At 42.9% G+C, this 21017-nt stretch overlaps 1 protein-coding gene across 3 annotated transcripts in view; it reads right to left on the bottom strand.

The window, feature by feature from the left end:
• CAPSL (calcyphosine like) overlaps positions 1–21017 on the bottom strand; it is a 34880-nt gene that overhangs the window by 1759 nt on the left and 12104 nt on the right. For 2 of the 3 annotated variants that reach the window (XM_039842671.1, XM_039842673.1), the window contains exons 2-5: positions 14597–14733; positions 11496–11673; positions 11000–11209; positions 6526–6790 (exon numbers count right to left, since the gene is read on the bottom strand). In XM_039842671.1, coding sequence (XP_039698605.1) covers positions 6689–6790; positions 11000–11209; positions 11496–11673; positions 14597–14733 — 627 coding nt within the window. In that variant the 3' untranslated portion in view covers positions 6526–6688. Of the gene's footprint in view, positions 1–6525; positions 6791–10999; positions 11210–11495; positions 11674–14596; positions 14734–21017 lie in introns of those variants that run through there. The other variant, XM_039842672.1, reaches the window with a different exon arrangement.

Raw genomic sequence — 21017 nt, 5'->3', positions numbered from 1 at the left:
CTTTCAAAGAAGCATGATATATAACATGTTAGCTAGTAAAAAGAAATATAGTTTAGGATCACTTTAATGGAAATACAAACCTAAATGAAGTCTTATATTACAAGAGTACTTAATGTTTTAAGCCTGAAATCGAGGAAATTCTATGAAATCAGAACTACATTAATAGCAAGGCACAGTCTGATAATGTGAAGAAAGGACAAGGTTGGTATTATAAATTAAACCATATCTAACTTTGTAGCTTAAAAACTCTATCTCTGGTTCCTAGTAACGATATCTGAAATATTGCCATGAGAGACAAGTTCTTGCTTTCAATGCATGCATAGCTTACCACTAGATGCATGTACAACTTTCTAAATAAAATATTTTAAATTTATATGATAACTATCTTGGAAATTCTGCTTTAACATGTTTTTGAGCATAATTTCTATTCAATTTCTATTTTAAAATACTATCAAGATAAAATTTACATATGCGTACATCTACGAACACTTCACTATCTAGAAAACAGCGTGTGTTACAGCTATGCAAATAAAGCGATGCCAACTAACAACTAGCCAGGGATTGTTTTAAAAGGTGTAGGGGATGATCCAATCAAAAAATGGGCAGAGGACCTGAACAGACACTTCTCCCTAGAGGACATACAAATAGCCAACAAATACATGAAAGGATGCTCAACATTGCTAGCTATTAGGGAAATGCAAATCAAAACCACAATGAGATACCATCTCACACCTGTTAGAATGGCTATAATCAACAGGACAAATAATAACACATGTTGGAGAGGATGCGGAGAAAAGGAACACTCATACTTTGCTGGTGGGACTGCAAATTGGGACAGCCACTATGGAAAACGGTATGGAGGCTCCTCAGAAAACTAAGAATTGATCTACCATATGATCCAGCAATCCTTCTACTGGGTATTTATCCTAAAGATTTGAAAACCCATATCCAAAAAGATATTTGCACACTGATGTTCATAGCAGCAATATTCAGTGTCAAGACATGGAGGCAACTGAAGTGCCCTACGATAAATGATTGGCTAAAGAAGCTGTAGTACATATATACAATGGAATATTACTCAGTCATAAGGAAAGATGAAATACTGCCATTTGCGACAACATGAATGGACCTCGAGATAATCATGCTAAGTGAAATAAGTCAGATAGAAAAAGTCGAAAATCACATGATATCATTTATATGTGGGATATAAACCTAAAAGCAACAAATGAGCAGGACAAACAAACAGAGACTCATGGACATGGACTATAGGCTAGTGGTTACCAGAGGACTATAGACGAGTGGTTACTAGTGGGGTCGGGGAGGAAGAGGGAGGTAGACGGGGTGAAGGGGGTCAAATATAGGGTTTAGGGTGAGGGTGAAGTGGGTAAAGGGGATCAAATATATGATAGCTGAAGGAAACTGGACTTTGGGTGGTAAACACAATAGAATATACAGATGTCAAATGATAACGTACACTTGAAAATTATATAATTGTATTAACCAATGTTACTCCAAAAGAACTTAATTTTTAAAAATGGGAAAAAAATTAAAAATAAAAGGTATATGGGAACTTTTTATGACTAGCATACTAATTACATTTATATGCAAGTAGATGTCTCCAAGTATCTGTAAAACTTATACGAAGATAGTTGGCACAGCCTTTACAATCTTTTTTAAATTACTGACTTGCTTAACAACATTTTTTTTCTTTTTTTAATACAGATGAAACAAAAGTAAATTTTCAATCAAACTCTACCTAAATGAGCTCAATTAATGGAGCCTGAATTAATGGTAATTTACTAGATTCACTTTGTAACTTCAAAGATAGGTAAATGGATATTGAATGATGTTGCCAAAGGAGATTTCAAGTATGACTAAGTATGAAGCTTGTGAAAGGTATTTTATTTCCCGGTTTCCTTGGAAACTAAAGGAACGATCTAGGTTTCCTAATGTAATGCCTGACACTTGACAATGGCCTGCGTTTGTACAACAGTTTATCCCATCAAGGCAGAAATACTCTAAGGATCACTATATCCCTGGAAGAAGTAAGCCACTCTGCCACCTGTCATTCTTTTCTCAATTGAATGTCCCCATTCTGTTCTAAGGCTCTCTCGGAGCACTGATTATCACCAGTTCCACAGGTGGCCTGAGCGTTCCTAGGAGACCAACAACTCAAGCCTTTCAGGTTTAAGATCAAGATGTTCCCAGAATCAATACAAGTCTCAGAGGGCCAAGTGTTAAAGTCAGTAAAAAAAAAAAAAAAAAAAAAAAAAAAAATTTGTTCAAGTCTCTGATGACTGGATTACAAACTACATACTCAAATCTTGCTTCAAATTCTGGGCATTTAACCTCTGAGTTCCTTGTAAATTTACTAGGGGGTCTAGAGCAGAAGGATATTGGAGATGAACGATAGTTATATGGGTGGCGTAGTGTACATCTGGGTGTGGCCCTTTGCAACTTGAGCTGCTTGTCACGGTTCCAGGGTTGGGAGCCGGAGTGACAGCTGGAAATCCATGATGCTCACAAGAACTTTAGTGAAACAGAAATTGCGTCAGCAGTGTTCAGTGGCTGTTAGGATTTATTTAACACTCCAGAGAAAGAAATGAATAAATAAATTCCATTTATGAAGAATAAGGAGAAGAACTGAAAACAAAAGAAAATAGGCCATTACATGTTGAGATTTTTTTTTTTCCCCCTGATGCAATATACCTTTCTGGTAGTTGCAAGGTCCGTTATCACAACCTCAGCTGCTGGTTGGTTGCTTCTATTTTCAGTGGATTTCACTCCTGAAGGGCACCTTCCACTCTGTTTTGCTGAGGGATGATACTGGCTTTGGCGAAGCAGGTGTGAGAATGAAATAAGAAGGCCATGCTATTCTCAGAGAGGAAGAGCTGTTTTACCACAACCTCTCACCACACCGACTGAGATGGCAGAAGAAAGCTTCTCACACAGCAGTGTTCTCAGAACCCCTATCAATCATTTCTGTAGGTTTCTTTCAACAGATTTCACCTATCTTCTGTTTTAGAACACATAATTTTAGGAGATTCACTTAGTGGGTATTTTTTATTACAATAAAAATCAAGCTTATGTACTTTTCACATAAGCAACTTGGAGAAGTAAAACCACACTTAGAAAAGGATGAATTAAATATAAATAACATTATAGGACAGTCCATCAGACTTTTTGGCACATTTGTTTTTCCTGGAATTATGAACATTTCTAATATTTAAAATGTTGTTGCTTCTTTCAACAAGGTCTTAATTTAAAGAAACAGCCTGTAATATCCATGTTTGTTGACTAATCTCAAAAACTGGAAGTTGTGAGGTTTTTCATTCTATGCCCAAAAGAGATAAGCGTTAATTCCAAAAAGATATACTACTCAGAGGGTGTTAATAGCATTTCATAAATGAGGAGCAGAGGGCACCCACACAGCATCTAAGAATCCATTCGGTTAATTTAATCTCTCCACTTGATTAAACATTAGCAGAACAAACTGCACCACTATTCAGCCTTATGAGGGTTGAATAGTTACCTACTTGTACTCTTGTGGCCCAATGAAGCATTTACATTGTCCAAGAGAAATGAAGGGCCAATTATCTACCTTCAAGAATACAGGGAGACTTTCCTTGAGTTGTCTTGATAGATTGTCTACATTCAACAAATGTCTTACATAAGTCCCCAACACTGCCATATGAAGGACTCCCACTGTCTTGGCTCCAGAAGCTGGATGAAACTCCGAGAGGAGAATAGCAATACCCATACTTTCCCTACTCTCTGATCGCTCAACCACTGCGGTCTGTTTGATATGAAAGCCAGTGATCCTGTTTGCATTTATTCTGGCTCATTGCTCTGCCCCCATATCCTAGAACAGAACCTGGTACATTGCAGTGGCTCAATAAATAATTATCGATGGGATGTATCTTCAACCTAAAACCATGATGTGTGCAAAGTCAACCTACAGCCTACTTAGAGGGGGCTCAGCTCTGCCTTCTAAGCTGCTACTGGGGTGTAAAAGGAGACTCTACACCTGCCCCAAACCAGAAAGAGCCAGACACCTTCCTCCATACCTCCATCTGTGTCTGGAAAGAAATCCTATCAAGGTGTAAATGTCTGTGAAAATCAGGCCTGCGGATTGGCTGAAAGAATTCTGCCCCAATCTACAATTCAGCTCAACAGGTCTTGCATTTCTCATTTGCATTATAAATGGAATTCAGGCAGATGTGAACCAGAGGCTGAGTCAGGGGCCCCTCTATTCCTATCTAGATTTGCCTTTGGGGGAATTAGAACCCAGATTCAGTGCTGACATTGGTGGCTTGTTCTGACCAAACCTGATTCTCAGAATTTTTACATACATTGTTCCTATTTCATAAAAAGATGCTAATTTATCCTCTTTTCTTTGGCTTATTTGCTCACTGCCTTTCTGAGTCCAGGTGCAATGGGTAGGGTGCTCCCAAGAGCTGTTTTAGAGACTTTTTATTGTGTTTTTTTCTCTTGATCCAAGTGTTTGCTTTTTAAATTGCAAATGGATAATGCTTAAATTGTGTGTAAGTTAAATAAACAAAAATATATCTCCAGAAAAGTATTATCAAGTGATTTTTTTAAAGGACCTTCTCTACTCTTTCCGCTGCTACTAGAAGTAGAGTTTAGTAATGAGTGAATCCTGACTAGGCCAGAAATCAAAGGTAAGACTAGGAACAGCAGTGACATGATCCCTGGCCACCAGGTTGTTAGATCTTGTTTACAGAGGGCAAGAAGGCCTTGGTGAAAACCTTGCTTGTGGGCCCAGAACCGAATCTGCTAGAAGAGAGGTGACTGAATGTGACCAAACACAGTGTGAGGCATGGGTTATCTGAAATCTGATTGTGCCTTGTGCCCCAATTAGACAGGAAGCAAAGTACAACTGGGGAAGACGGAGCAGATAGCTGCAACCTTGTCCTTGTGCAGAATCACATGCTCCCTTTATGGCCCCAGTTAAGCAGAGTTATGAGTCATACCCAGAATCAAAGACACAATCTATCTAGAGCAGTAGGCCTGAAACCCACCATGCCCAGAAAACCGGGGACCTCTCCTAGCTACAATCTGCAAGGTACAGGCTGCAGAAAATATGGATATTTCTTCTATACATTTCTTCGTAATTTCTTCTGGTTTTCTACATTATTTCTGCATATTTTTTCATATTTTGGCCTGCCAACCTCAACAGAAGCCTAGATAACAAATTCAGTGGAAAACCAGACTGTATAATTAATTTCCAAAACAAGCTAGCTTCTTTGGGGAAGCCCCTATCCCCAAGAAAAAAGTATCTTTCCTAGCCTATCACTAGGGTGAGAGTTTAGCTGCTCAACAACAAACAAAGCTAGGTGTCCGCTTTAATGATTGCTATAATTCTCATCTGGAAACACCTGTTTTCATAATATTTAAGTCAATGTATATCCTGATCTCGACCTCTAAGTCTGCAAAATAAAAAGTAAACAAATTAATTGACACAAAGCATGGCAAGTACGCTCAGAATCAATTAAACATGTACGATCTTAAAGGAGACCATTGCCCCAAACCACAACCCCAAACCATAAAATGAGTGCAGTCAGGGAGAAAGGTGGCAAGAAGGAGGACTATCCCTGAGAAACAAGGCAAAGAATCCATTACCTCCAACACCATAGTCACTGCGCGTTTATCTCTGGCCCAGACATAGAACACACAGAATGAGAACTATGGTATCAATATCTGTTTTCCAGCAGCTGGGGCTGCCTTTGCTTAGAAGACTTTCCTGGGGAGATTCTCACACATTAAAAATATGAAGCCAAGGCTTAGAGTTAGGAGAACACTTGGAGTCATAAAGTGTCAAGGTGGACGGTCTGGTTTGGAGTATGTCTGTGATCCTAGGCTATAGCACGCCAACCTCCTTGTTCTGGTGGGAACTTCAACATTATTGGCCAATGGCAGGGAAGGAAGAGATGAACATTTCACCAGGCAAATGCTTATTGATACGGTCTGCCCACTCACAAAGCAAGATGTCCCACATAAAATCAGAGAGCACAGCCCAGCCTCAAATTTCAACCACAGAAACACTTTGAACTGGCTCTCCCGTTCAACAAATGGCCTTCAGTCTCACACTAACTTTTAAAATGACCCCAAAATGTCATTTTAAATCTATTTGCAAACCAAGTCCTCCCTAAACCATAGGCAAAGCAACTCAAGATTCAATGATAGAAATCGAGGCCAATGCATGATCTCATATGGTCCCCAAATTGGGACAGAAGCACTTAGAGAGCTACAATCAGTCATAAAAACAAATGAATTCTCTCACCTAGAAATGGACCATCTAAAAGGAGGTGGAGAAAGACTGGGTGCATGGGTGGGGATTAGAATTAAAATATTCAAATTTTTGTTAATGGCCAAGGAAGACATCTCATGTTTATTCTACATCTGCATATATCAACCTGGCTCTAATTGCTTTACAGATCTTATTTTAATTAATTTCTATTTTAGAGCTAAGCAAACAGCGTCAGAGAAGCTAAGTCATAGTTAACAACTTAGTGTCTTTATTCTGCCTTAGCAAATACTCTGTGTGTTGACATGAAAGAAACACTGAGATTAACATCAACTCAAATATTATCCTGCCTTCGAGCCGAGGCTTAATCATTTGGAGCCATGTGGCTGTACCCAAAGCCCTGGTCCCCAGTTCATACATTTAGAGCTTCCAGGCGGTTCTCATCATGATGATGAAATACACATCCGTGTCAATGGACGCGCTCACCCCTGCATAGTAGTTCATAAACTCTTCAGGGGTCACCTGCAGTGGAAAAGTTAGAAACAGAAATGAAATTTTGCTTCTCCCCGTTGCAGGAGAGGCCCATCTCCAGTACCTGTAAGTGGAACAAAAATTTTAATCAAGGGGCTTTTTAGTGATGACAGCTGAGAAATAAATCTAAAACAAGGAAAAAGTGAAGTTGGGGATGGCGGTGACAGATGGCATAGAGGAAGAGAGGAAGACAGTCTTGAAACTTTCCAAACCAATCTAAATGGAAAGCGAGATGCAGGTTCTCTCTTTCTGTAAGAGCAGAAGCCCACTGGTACAGATAAGTGAATCTGAAACTCAGAATCAGAAACGAGAGTTTTTTAACTGTGGTTAATACTGTCTTTTTGTGACACATCAGAAACAGCATCTCATGTCCTCATTTCAGGGCCAGGAATGTTTCACATTTCAAAAAACGGAGTTCTGTCCTGTGGGTAAAGAAACAGATTTTTCAATTAAGAACTCCATGGCTTCATGCTTTTTTAAGATACAAATTACTTATTTAGAGCTCAGAACAGGTAAAAGAAAGGTGGCCCCTGCTTCTTGCCTCCCCACCCTTACCCTGGGTTGTCTCGCCATCCTCTGCCTTTAAATGTCTCTTTGGAATATTAACGAAGGTTTTTATCTTTGCTAGGATTTCATATTCCTTTTAGTAAAAAGAAAAAATTACCAATCTTATGTTTTAATAGCTGTAGGCAATACATACACTCCTATTCAACCATATTGCCTGACGTGAATAGCTGATTCAGAGAGAGAACTGTCCTGTTTGCTCTCTACTGCCAGTCAATTCAGCCAAATGGACAGCCCTGCTTATATGGGGGACACAGATACAATAATTCCGGCCATTCTGGAAATGTATTGTTCTCTAGTTAGCCCTCAATTTTAAGTGTCATGAGAGGTTTAAAAGATCATGAAAAGTAAAATCCATAAATAATTCAAAACCCCTTTCTAGTCCATATCATCAAACTCCTCTCTCTGCAAGACCTACCTATCTCTCCTGTGAATCATATGTGCTGATCAACCACTGATCTTTTTTAATGAAATTATAAGTGAGCGGAGGAAAAAGTTACAGGATCCATAGTTCTCCCCCTGTACCTACCACTACCGCCCGCCCCCCCAAAATAAAAAGCAGTAGGAAGAAAGGCATTGACTGAATTAATAGTTGAGCTGTGCTTATTAGTGGTCTGAAAGTAGAAATAAATAATATATGTGCCTAGCTTTTATTAATATTTGAATACCATTCATGCCTTCTTGTCTTGAATCTCTTTATTTCTGTCTTTTGTGTCCCCCATTTATAGAGCATTAAACCCCATCCGGAAGTCAGACTACATGAAACTAATACATTTGGTCATTTTGGAAAAGGCCATCAGTTATTCTTAGAGAAGCATCTGCTTGTTCCCTGAGACTCCACTTACATTGAGAATGGCCTGAATCACAAACTCTGTGATTTCCCCAACAGGTTTGCCCTCATCATAGTAAATTACTTTTCAGTAATAAAAGCAATTATTACTTGATGATTTTGTCTGACATTTAGAAAATTAAGAGAATAGACACTCCCGCTTTTAGTGAGCCTCTTGACTGTGCTACTCTTAAATGACAGAGTAAATATGATATACAGGAGAAGGTCCTGGATGGGGGCAATAGAAATATCTCAGTCATGATACAGAATAGCATCCCTTTTACTCAGCTCCAGCCAGATTAGAAAAATCGTAAAATAAGTTTGGGCTAGCCACATACACCCAGGAATATACTTAAAGAATTTTTAATTGTTAATTTCTGATTGAGATAGGTGAGGCAATTAAGACTCATATTACCTCAAAGGCTAATTTAGTTCTAAGAGATTTTTTAAAGTATTTATAATTATAAATAACGTGTACACGGGAAAACTTCAAAACCTAGATATTAAAAAATAAATAAATAAGAAGTGAAAGTCTGACCCAGTCATGGCAGGGTGTGGGGACAGAATCGGGTGAGGAAGGTCCGCTCATGTGTTCTTTGGTTTTTTTCCCTGCTCCATCCAATGGCTTCTGTTCAGGCTGCTCTGAGAGCAGAGCGTGGGATATTCACACAGGATCTATGGCACCCAACTTTATGACTGCCGCAAACCCCAGTGACCTTCATGACTACTCGAGAGTGTAGCCTACACGATTAAAAATTCACAAATTTGAACGTCCTCTTTGGCTAGGAAGTAAATTAACTTTGTTGTCTCATTCTAAGTTCAGTCTTGTTTGGACATCAACCATATTTTCTAAACATAAGTGAGTACACTGGCTCCAAGAGTATCTACATTTCACCCTAAGAAATCTTAATGTATAAAACAACTCAGGTTGAAAAAGGTAAATTAGGGGTCAATTGTTCTCTTTATAAAGTTCCTGTGCATTTAAAAGATGATTTGATGAACAAAAGTCTGAATCACATACCACTTTTCAGAAACACTTTCATTGTGCCTATTAAATGAGATAGCCCTGTTAAGCCCTTGGCACAATGCCTAGTAGATAATAAGTACTCAATCAAAATTGCCCAGATCCACAATTATGCTAAATAAGGCTAATTTGCATATCATGTTTAGTAGTTTAAACGGGCACGTCTGAATCTTTTAGAGGCAAGGACCTCAAATACAAATGTGAATAAGAGTTATCTGGGGCACTTATTAAAACTGTAAATTCTTGAGCTCCACACACACACATACGCACAAAATCAGATTTCATAGTTCTGCGGTGCAGCCAGCAATCTACATTAGGTATACAAACTCCAAATGAAGATCCTGAACAGAGCTGGGTATCAATACAGGGTCTTTGATAGGTGACATTAATGGCTGTAACTGCTGAAAACCCCAATGACCTTTAGGAGTACTCGAGAGCTGAATATGGCATGTTAACATAAATGTCAGAAGAGACGGGGGTGGGAACTTTAAATCAGCTGAATCACAACTCGCGACATTGACTTGAGTTAAAGCAAAAGGCAGCTGAGGTTTCTCCTGGCAATAAGAAGGAACCACCTGCAGAAAGGAGGCAAAGACACCCTGGGATCCCATGTAGGGCTGGGCTAATTTGGGGAAATGGCCGTTGACTATTTTTCCACTGCCATCTCACAGATCAAAGGCCCGCAATGCTGGAAGAAAACAGAGTTCTGTTACTTCTGTCCCTAAGCACTTGGCTGCCCTGCGGAATCTGCCCCTACCTTTTTTTTAAATCTACCTCTACAATCCTTTCAGTCTAAAATGTCCCTAGCAGGAAAACGTCAGCAGAAGGAAAGGAAAGTACAAAGAGCTTTCTCCTTCCTATCGCCCCTGGCTAATAGGACTCACCACGAAGTCCCGTGGAAAAAGTTGGGAGAAATTCTCTCCAGAAAAAGAAGGCTCGTTTCCCCTTCCTGTCAGCACCATCTCTCCTTCCCGCCCACTGTCCCACTAATCCTTTCTGTGTGGCACAGGGCTAAGGGGTAACCGCCCCGGGGTTCTGCTGCTGTTGACTATCAGCCCAGGAGAGAACTTCCTTCCCCCACCACCGCAGCCTTCAGGACACCTCAGAGCAGAACTGGCTCTGAGTTCAATGGTCCTTTGATGGTTGTTGATAAAAGACATGACATTTCTGGAGATATAATCCCTACCACTACACCAAGCTATGCATTTGTAATTTAAAGATAACAGTCAATGGGGATGGAATGGTTACTTTTGTTTCTAAGTTTACTGCAGTTTAGAAATGGAGGTTACGCTCAAAGCCTACTAAGAATTAAATCCGAGTAAATTCTGTTATCTGGCATTCCTTCCGATGAAAGCCTCCCTTAAACGGCATTTCCGCCAGGCAAAGTGTGATGACAAAGGGTGCTCATAAGAATGTGTGCAAAAGACACGGCAACGTCCCGAAATGTCTTGTGACTCGTGTTCCAAAAAAAATGAATTATGGGCTCATTTTGAAGTTAAATGTGTTTTATTATAGTCCAGTTCATTAGAAAGTGCCTAGCTGTGTATGGTAAATATGGTAACCATGAAATGAAATGATTAATCAAAATACCATATTCTCCAGATGATGGGTATTTAGCTTTATGTGGATCCCCTACTAGTGTGTGTGTGTGTGTGTGTGTGGTATTATTATTATTGTTGATAGTATTGTGTGTGTGTGTGTGTTCAAGGCTCTAGACTTGTTTCCATTTACAATTAGAAATTGGATAGGAGAAATTCCACCTAGATTAAGCTCTTTTACTTACCAATCCATCTTTGTCATAGGGGGAATCAAAGTTATCCAGAAATTTCCTGAATACTTGTTCCTCAGTCCATTCTCCATTTTGGTATTTCGGATGGTGTTTTGCATTGTATACCTCACGAAGGTCTTCAATTGTTATAACACCATCGCCAGTCTTGTCTAACTTTCTGAAAGCTTGCATAATTACCTCTTTTCTAGCTCTGGACATTGGAGGCTAGATAAATAGAAAAAATACACACACAGGCATATGCAAGAAAATGAGGTGTTTTGTGCCATACATGTTAAAATGCCTGATTCTTCTTAATGATGTGTAATTGTTTTTGTACCATTAAGTGATACACATTATGATTGCTCCCAAAAGTCCCCAAATCTGTTCTGCATCTCCTGCCCATCATCTCCACAATGTACTAACAACTTCTGAAAACAAAACCTCAAGATAGCCAACCCAAACCACGTGAAAGCCAAACTCGACAGACATGCTGATTCATGGGGCCACTTACTCTTAATGTGAGAAGAAATTCATTGAAGTCTATTGTTCCATTTCCATCTTTATCGAACCTCCGGAAAAGCTCTTCTGCCTCCTCCTTTTCCATGATCACAGCATAATCATTTAACCCTTTCACAAATTCTTTGAAATCAAGAGTTCGGTTATTATTATCATCCATGATTCGAAACACTCTGAAGAAAATATACACACACAGACAAAGAAGAAAAAACCACAAAGAACAAGGTTAAACATAAAGATTTAAAAAGAAAACCACTCTCAAGGTTTTCAAAGTAAAATACAGAGGTCTTAGATTCTTTTCTGAATCCTCCTCTCCAAGTTAGAGAGCCTCTTCTCAGCATCTCATTAAAAAGAAAGAAAGAAAAGATAGAAAAGAAGGGAAGGAAGAAGGAAGGAAGGAAGGAAGGAAGGAAGGAAGGAAGGAAGGAAGGAAGGAAGGAAGGAAGGGGAAGACTGGGGAAAAAGTACTGTATGGTACCAATTCTGTGACATTCTGAAGAGGCAAAGCTATAAAGACAGTAAAAAGATGAGGGCAGAAGGGAGAGAGAAGAGTTGAAGCCTGGGGGATTTCTAGGGAAGTGACACTATTCCACAGGACACTACAGTGGCAAATATATGACATTATGCATTTGCTAAGCCCATCAGAATTTACAGTACAAAGAGTAAACATGGATGTATAAAATTAAAAAAATATATATGGAAAGTCAGGGGAACCCCAAGAAGGAACGCAGACTGTAACAAGAGAATTTAACTGTATCACAAAAGTTGTATACAATCTAACTGAAGGAGGGGCTGTGAAGGTGCTGACCTGAGTAACTTTAGAAATGAATAGAGTCAGCAAGACCAAAGCCTAAAAGAACTGCACGTAAGTATTGCCTTCTAGATGTGTCCCATGAAGATGAGTTAATTCTGGTATTGCTATTCAGATCTACTGGAATTAAACCATTGAGTAAACAGATGGCAGGTGGTGGGAGCCAGGTTTCTCATGGTCAGAATGGGACTTAAGAGATAAGCTAGGGGAGGAGGCTAGAGTGATCTGATCCATGCGGTAATGGATTAGAGCTGGAGACGTCAGTATGGACTCAAGTTTAGCTTAATATAAACAAGATGATTACATAAAACACATTTATAGATACGTGTATATATACAGGTTAGTATAAACACATATATTATTTCCTTGTTTTGTTGGCTAAGAGGACCTAGAAGTAACACCCCAGTAACAACAAGCACATCTAGAGCCTAGATCTTGGTTTCTAATACTACTCTCCAATAAAAAGAACTGGACTTCTTGGAGCAATGGCCAATTCTAAGATTGGGCCGGAAAACACATAAGATGAGCTTGGAGTATCTTATGCCAGAAAGTACGAAAGTGCTCAAAAAACAAAACAAAACAAAACAAAAAACCCTGCATTGATGAGGATACATCCATAAACACAGGAGCCAACTGAAAGAGCTCCCAAGGCCCAAACTGGAACAATTTGAACAATAAAATAGTGTTCGGTTATAACCCAGAGTATAAAATAAATATTCATGAGCCCACATTGTTTTAAGCAAATGACAATAAATAAATGTGGGAGAAGAGACAAATCTCTCTTGCAGAAAAATTCCAAATAAATTATCTTCTTACTCTGCCCTCAAGGAAGGAAAAAATACTCCCTACTTTCTAAGTTTTAGTGGCTCTGCATAAACACTTCCTGTCAAAAAATACACTGTGGAAGGGAGTGAGGAAGAGTCATTTTACATTAGAGAAGCCAGCCAAACACTGTCGCAGCCAGGTGATCAAGGTCAACATCAATAACGATAAACCATGTGGACAGTGTGCATCCTTGATATGAGATAATAAAAATGGCACTTGACTTCTGTTGTCCCAAAAAACCAGAACCGCAGTCTAATCGTGAGAAAAAAACGGGGAAGTGACCTCCATTCGAGTTGAGGAGAGATTTAGGGAAGGGCATGACCGGGAAAGTGGAGGAGGCAGAGGGCACATTCCAGCAAAAGGCCAAGGATGAGGTGCGGTCCGTTCATATAGACTGGTTCCGGTGGGGGCTGGTAGGGGGTGTGAGGTAGGCAGCAGGAAAGATCCAACTGAACGATCCGGGAGTGAAAGAGAGGGCAGTGGTCCTGAGGGGTCTGCACCATGGACAATGATGTGGACCCAGAGTAAAAGAGGTGGAGGTTGGAGCGATACCATATTGAAAGGAAGCGGGCTGGTCTTCCCACCAGACTGTGACAGGCTGCCCACCAGGGTCCATATGCCCATAGCCTGGGCTTCGGACAGAGCTGGGCTTAGTCTGAGAATTTGGGACTGTTGAAAAGAGACATTCCCAAAGCTCATTCCCTTGCTGGAAATGAAGCCTTCCAGACTCCGAGTCGAGGATCCCTGCCGTGACACACTGTACTTCTCTAACACAGAACTCATTTCATGAAGATTCCTGTTTTCGTGACTCAGTCTCCCGGGGTAACCCTCCATGAGCCCTGGGAAAGCCTTGCTCACCCACGAATCCCCTAAGACGTGCGCAATGTCTGGCCCGGGGCGAACACTAGATCAAGGAGGCTGCCAACCTCTTTTCCCTCGGGTCTCTCCAGCCCGAGGACTGCTCGCAGTATCAGGGGGCCAGAGACCAGGATGTGCAGAACCGGGGAACCCCACTGCAGTGAATGGTTCATTACCTGACAGGCAGTTCCCCTGCCTCTGGAAGGGGAACAAGACATGACTGCCTGAGGGTGAAACTCCAAATTCTGCAATCCTGTCTAAATCGCTTTTGCTTCCTTCTTCTTCCAAGTACCCATTGCCACGGCTTCAGGGAGTATCTCTCTCCTTGTCCTGCTAGGTGTCTCTAGTCCTGGGACAACTTGTCCCTTCACCTCAAGTTGTCCTAGTAGCTGCACTTTGTTGTAGCATACATGGACCTTGCTGAATCTGGGACTAAGAAACAAAAACTGTCACAAGGCACCTCAGAGATCAATTCTTCCAAACTCGGCGTTACAATTGAGAAACCGAGAACCCAGGAGGAAGTGACTTGCTCAAGGTCACACTAGTTTAGCCTCACCTAGTGTGTCTTGCCCTTGTGCTGCCACCCACGGCCCAGGTCCTACCTGCCAAGTCCTTTGATGCCTGCGGAGCCTCTGGCCAGGCATTGCAGCCGGAGTCTCTCGATGGGGTCAGTGGCCGTGGTGAGCTTTTTGTTAGCCTGGATCGCCATCTCTCGGTCATGTCGTGCTGTCCCTGCCATCTGAGAGGGAACCCCGCGGCACATTAGCAGAGCTCGGGCTTCTTCACCTGCCTCTGGCTGGGCAGGGTGACAGCAGCCTCGCTGGGAAGGAACCTTACAGCACGCACTCTCATTCTCTTCCTGAAGACCGTCTCAGACCTCTCAGAATTTCCCATTTTTAGCTTTACTACCTATGTCTCTGCCTGGCATATTTATTCCCTGCTTATTTCGTCTTAGGGACATCTGATTGCTCCAGCCTGGACAATCGTTTTAAATATACAGCCATTCCCCAATATGTTTTCATCTTCCTACCGCCATAAAAAAAAAAAAATCTCTGCATTCTTTTTGAGCCAAACTTATATAAAAAAAATCTTTATGTTTTTATTTAGAATTCTCCATATTTCCTTTGACTCCACATTTAACATTCTCTTCTTTGTTCCAACCATTAATTTTTTGTTGCTTCTGTCTTCACTGAGATTCTTAGCACTTGGGCCTTCATGATTCCTACCAGTAATCAGTATGTTTTCCTTGATTAACGGATTAGTGTTCGTTTAACACCTAGCTGGGTCTCAGACAGGAAAAGGGTAAATAGACACTCTCTCTCTCTCTCCTGAGAAATAGATTTATCTTTTTTCCCACAGTTTGGCTTGTGTGTTTTAAATATTCAGAAATGGGACATAGGGCTTCCATCTCCAGGGAAGTCTGTGAGCGACATACAAACTCCTGCAGCTGAGCCTGACCTCTGAGAATCCACACAACAGTGGAAGCCTGGAGACCCGGGTTCTAGTCCTGACTCATCAACCTGTTCCCAGCGGCTTCCGACCTATCGAATCCCAGGCCCTCCCTTCTTCCTCCTCTCTTAAATGGAAGGATCGGAGTAGACAATCTTTCCCTGCTCCAAAAACCATTCATCCTCACGTGAGCCCACTGACCCAGTAAGTAGAGAATTCTAGATATTACGCTTCACAGCGAGTTGTGAATGAAAGGAGCAGGAGAGCTTGATGGGTATACAGAGAACAGCTTTCCAGGGGCAGAAAAATGTTAGAACGGATCCTCCCTTGACTCAAGGGCACCTCCTGCCGGCCAAAAGCTAACACTTCCCCTGAGGCCACAGTGGAATGGGATTCTAATTTGTGCCCTCTAAGGCTGCTCTCCTCCAATACAACCCATAAAGTCTCCCCATAAAGTGCTCATTATTTCACATTAGAGAGGGAATCTCGGAGAGAAAACAGACCAGAATGGATAATTCAGGGATGCACATGTTTAACTGCCTCATTTCCTAAAGCAACTCTCAAGAGCCGAGTGACAGGTTTCCACCTTCTCGGCCCCTTCTTTTTCTGATTCCCATCATATGGTTGAAGACAGTAGTAATTATTCCCAGTTCTCTTGGACACCAGGCCGAGGAGCAGGCCTCTTAGGTTCCAGCTGTTTTACTACATATTAGGAAGAACTTGCTCTGCCTAAAGCTCATCTGGAGGCTTCCTTCCTCCTTCTAACGCCAAAAGCAGAGGTTCCCCGGGATTCCAGACAGCCGCACGCCCCACCCTTAGACACCTGCTTCTCCCGCAGGCGCGTACAGAGAGCGTGATCCAAACTCTTGTCCAATAAGGACGCCGCGACCCGAGCCGGCTGCCTTCCTGGCAGCATTAACTTTTCTAGAGCCTGCGTTTGCCTGTTACTATTTCGTCACATGATTTCAAGCTGACAATTCCCAAAGATTGTCCCCAGCTTCCAGGCCTAATGCCACCGTCACAGAATCCCTCAGCCACACCCAGAATCCCGCGTTCACGTACGGGATTCACTAGTCTAGCTGTCTCCTGCTGCCTTACTTGTCTTTGAGGCACTCCCTGGCCTTGCTCATTTTCCGCCAATGGCACCAGCCCCAGCCCTCCTCTCCCACCATGCCCTCCTCATTCTCCAAATCTACCTCCGGGTCTGCTCCTTCCTGGACCCCACTGTTTTTCGGGCCTATCCCCCTTGCTCAGTGCTACTGGCCCGGTGGTTGTTCCCAGCCACTCGCCTCCCCGTCCTCATGTCCTCATTCCCACTACTTCTCCCCTGCATTTTCCACCCGGCCCTGGTTCTCCAAACCAGCCACGGTAGCAGGTGGGGAACGGAGAGAGACATAGGCCAAAATCCTACAGCCAGAAAAGTGAGATCTGGCTCCCATTTCTCCCCAAAGAAAGAGACCCTGTAGGGCCTCTTGCCCATCTTCGGGATAACAGTAAAACCTCACTTGTTAACATTTATTGTTTTCCCACCTGTAGTAAGCATGTATGTAGTCCTCACAAAAACCCTAAGAGCTGAATTGGAAACGGGGACTCAAACGAATACACGTACACCCATGTTCACAGCAGCATGATTCATAATAGCCGAAAGGTGAAAACAACCCAAATGTCCATTCATGGATAAATGGATGAACAGAATGCAATATATCCATACAGTGGAATATTATCCAACCATAAAAAAGAATGACATACTGACTCATGCTACAATGGATGAACCTCAGAAACATTGCGCTAGGTGAAAGATGTCAGACACAAAATGTCACATATATTGTATGATTGCATTTATGTGAAATATCCAGAGTAGGCAAATTCATAGAAACAGAACACAGATGGGCTGTGGCCCAGGCCTAGAGGAGGAGGCAAGGGGGAGGTGTGGGGTTTCTTTTGGGGGTGATGAAAAACGTTTGGGAACTTAATGAAGGTGGTGGTTGCACAACATTATAAATGTGTGACACATTTTAAAGTGGCTCATTTTATGTTATATGAATTTTATCTCAATTAAAAAAGAACACCTATGAGCAAGTTATGACTATGACTATTTCATGGATAAAAAATTGAGGTGCAGAGAAATCAAGCAACTTGTCCAGGTTCCCACAGTCAGTGGGGCTCATAGTAATTCACACACCGTTAGGACAGCAGCACCCCAAACCATCATCCAGCGCCACCTCCTCCTTTGGCCTACTTGGGAACTAAGGCTTGCGTTAATAAAGCAACTTGCCCAAAAGCTTGGCCAACACCCAACACAGGGCTTCTGACTCCAACACTTTTATAAAATAATGCAAAAGAATTTCAAGGCGCCATCTAATAGTGCCGCGTCCTAGGAGAGCAGGGTAGAGCCCGAGAAAACGTCCTATTCGCTCTACCTCCTGCAGCCATCCCTGCCCGGTGACGGTGCGATACCTCTGAAGTCTAATTTGCTATATTCAGAAAAAATTGTACATTCTCTCCCACTGACCTTCCGCAGTTACTTGAAATGCCATATTAACTACCCTTTCTAAAAATTAAACTTATCGGGGTAACATCAGTTAATAACACTATGTAATTTTCAGGTGTACCACATTGTAATTCGACATCTGTATACTGTACCGTGTGTGTGCTCACTAGCCAAAGTCTAGTTTCCTTCCATCCATATATTTGACCCCTTGACCCATTTCGCCTCCCCCAACCCCTTTCCTTCTGGTAACCACCATTCCGTTGTCTGTATCTATGAGTTTGTTTTTGTTTGGGGAGTTTCTTTGTTAGTTTTTGTTTTTTATTCCGCGCATGAGTGAAATCATATGGTTTTTGTTCTTTTTAATCATTTAGTGACCCAGTTCATCAACAAATAGCTAATGTTTATTGCGTGCTATTTTCAAGACACTAGTGCTGGAACGGAAGGACTGCTCTGAGAAGCAAGCCTCTGAGTAGCTTGGAATCTGAAATTTGAGTACTGATGTCCGGTAGTTCAGCAGCACGGGAAACAAAGTTTACGAAGAACTCGGGGCTTTTGAAGAAGGCACTGTCCAGCAGGGTCTTGGTGAGGAAGGGTGATACTCAGAACTTCTGAAGTTTGATTGAAGGCACCAGGGCAACAGTCTGCCCGAAACATGTGTCGCCGAGATCACAGCGTTGCACAAAGCGTCCCTGACTCCAGAAGACTCTCTCTGAGCATCCAGGAGCACGCGTGGTGACAGCAGAGCCCATGCAGCCCGGAGGATGCAAGGCACTGGAAGAGGCAGCCCTCCCGATGCACGTGGCCGCAGCGCCACCTCGTGTTAGCATCGCGTCTGTGCATTTTCCCAGGCCGGGCCGCGCCGGGTCCATTCCTTCAACGAGCGTCTACAAAGGGCTTAATAAGTGCCGAGCTCTGTACTAGGGGAACGGGAAAGAGGCGGTAAGACAGACAGCGCTAACAGCCTGGGCAGTTGGGTGGAGCAACCCAACTACTGAACTGCAACACATCGGAATAGGGCGACTACCCCAGCCTCAGAGTGGAGCTTTCTGAAGACTTCTCAGAGGAGGTGATGTGTAAGCTTTAATCCTAAAGGAAGGTAGTAGTTACTCAGGCGGGGGTCGTAGGGATGGAAGGAGGAAGGTCAGTGTATATTTCCCAAGCGCTAGGAGCAAAGCGAAGGAGAAAACAGTATAATGAGAAAAATGAGAATATTTTAGTATGATTGTAGAATTCGGGGTGTTGGACCTAGAGAAATAAAGAGTTGTGGAGATGGAGGGCGGGGGGCGGGGCGTAGACAAAGGAAATTTGGAGAGAGATGAAACTGGGCAGGCAAGCAGGCACCAGATCACAAGGAGCCTGGGATGGGACACTGCGGTAGAGAGTTTGGGTTCTGCACCGAAAACAGCAGGAGGTTGCAAAGGTTTGAAATGAGGGAGCGGCAGTCTGCATTGTGAAAGAGCCCTCTGCATGCAGCGTGAAGAATGGACTGGAAGGCGGGACAGGCTACCCAGGAGGACATGGGAGGCCATGCTGGTGCCGGTCAGGTGAGAGGGCCTGCTGCCTGGAAGGAGGTCTGGCAGCGTGGACAGCGGGGATGGAGCGAAGTGAGTGTGCTGCCTGAGGGACAAGGAGGACTCGGGCGGTGGCATCCAAAGCTCTGCTGCCCCCACCCCCATCCCCAGTGGCTGGTGGAAAGGGACATCCACAGAGCAATGAAATGCAGAGATCTGGAGATCTGGGGGCAGAGGCCGAGTGGCGGCGCCAGCAGCCAAACCGAAGGAGACTTGGTGGCGGAGGTCTTCAGGTCTCCTCACACCCGACCCAGTGAAGGCTCCTTCATCCCACTGGTGCACGGCTGCCTGCCACTGCCAACGCGCTCTGTCTGCCTGGATTTCGAAAGTCGTTGTGGGGACAGAATACGGAAAACTGACGATTCATGGAGGTTTGTCTCTTCGTGATTCTCCGCAGGGGTTTCACGGGAGCCTTCTTGCTGAGCTCAGGGACAGATTTAAGCTGGATCTTTGGGGAAGCCCCAGGCTGCACTTTATGGGGTTATCTTTGTTGTCTTCTAGTGGCAATAAGCTGAATTACATATTCTCATTTCTCTCCCCCTCCCCTCCCCCTTCCTCATTCCAGCAAACAACCTACGCCCAAAGAAGGCGCCACACAAACATCCCTAAAAGGAAGGCACCAAGCGCTTCCGCATCCTCTTGGATGCAAAATCCAAAGGAAATGTCTCACTCCACCCTCTAAAGAACCGTCCCCATCTTGATTTCTCTGACACTACACCCCGGTTTTCTTCTTCCAGGAAAAGGACGGTTGCGTGAGGAGCTGAAGCAGGTGTAGTGAGCTCAGAAGAACTTGAGAGGAGAGGCCATATAAAAGCCCATGTTAAAGCAGAGAGGGCAGGACAGCTTAGGTTAACAAGAAGGTACTGAGAACATTGTGGGACAAAGCGGAGATGGGCGAGTCCCCCCCACCCCACCCCTCGTGCTGAGGGACAGCGTGTACTGTGAGGAAACTGTCCTATTAAGGAGATGACATAAGCCCAGCCTGTGATAAAGGCACCTGCCTGAAGAGCGGTCCAGTCTTCCAAAGGCCTCTCTCACCTCTTGAAGCCATGGAGCCCGTTTTCCCCACAGCCAGGCCATAGAATGATTTTTACCTTAAGAACATTTCTCTGCTTTTCTGTAATTTAAATACCTCTACCATTACATTAGCCATTTCAATAACAAGGGACCAGGAGTTGCTATAGTAGTTCCATGTGATGTTTTAAAACGTTCTGCTCTTTAGAGAGAAGAGAATGACGATGTAAAGAGCAGGTAGCTATTGATTAAACTTGTAGGGCTTTATACTTAACCCCAGGATGTGGAAAACGTATTTGCCTTATATCCAGTTCACATCCAAGTCAAAACTATGCCTGTCTCTGCTAGCTCAGTCTTGACGCTGAGCATAGGGACCGGTCCCCATGGGAATGGCAGACATGAGGTGTTCTTACTCTTTCTCCCTGTACTTGAGAACTGAGTGTAGCACTGAATTTTGATTTAGACTCAGTGGACCTTTTAATACTAGAAGTGTAATCC

This window comes from Pteropus medius, unplaced genomic scaffold (genome assembly GCF_902729225.1).
Source record: "Pteropus medius unplaced genomic scaffold, Ma_sr-lr_union100, whole genome shotgun sequence".
NCBI lineage: Eukaryota > Metazoa > Chordata > Mammalia > Chiroptera > Pteropodidae > Pteropus > Pteropus medius.
Note: the sequence above shows the minus strand (reverse complement) of the source record. Positions and strands in the feature narration are given on the sequence as shown.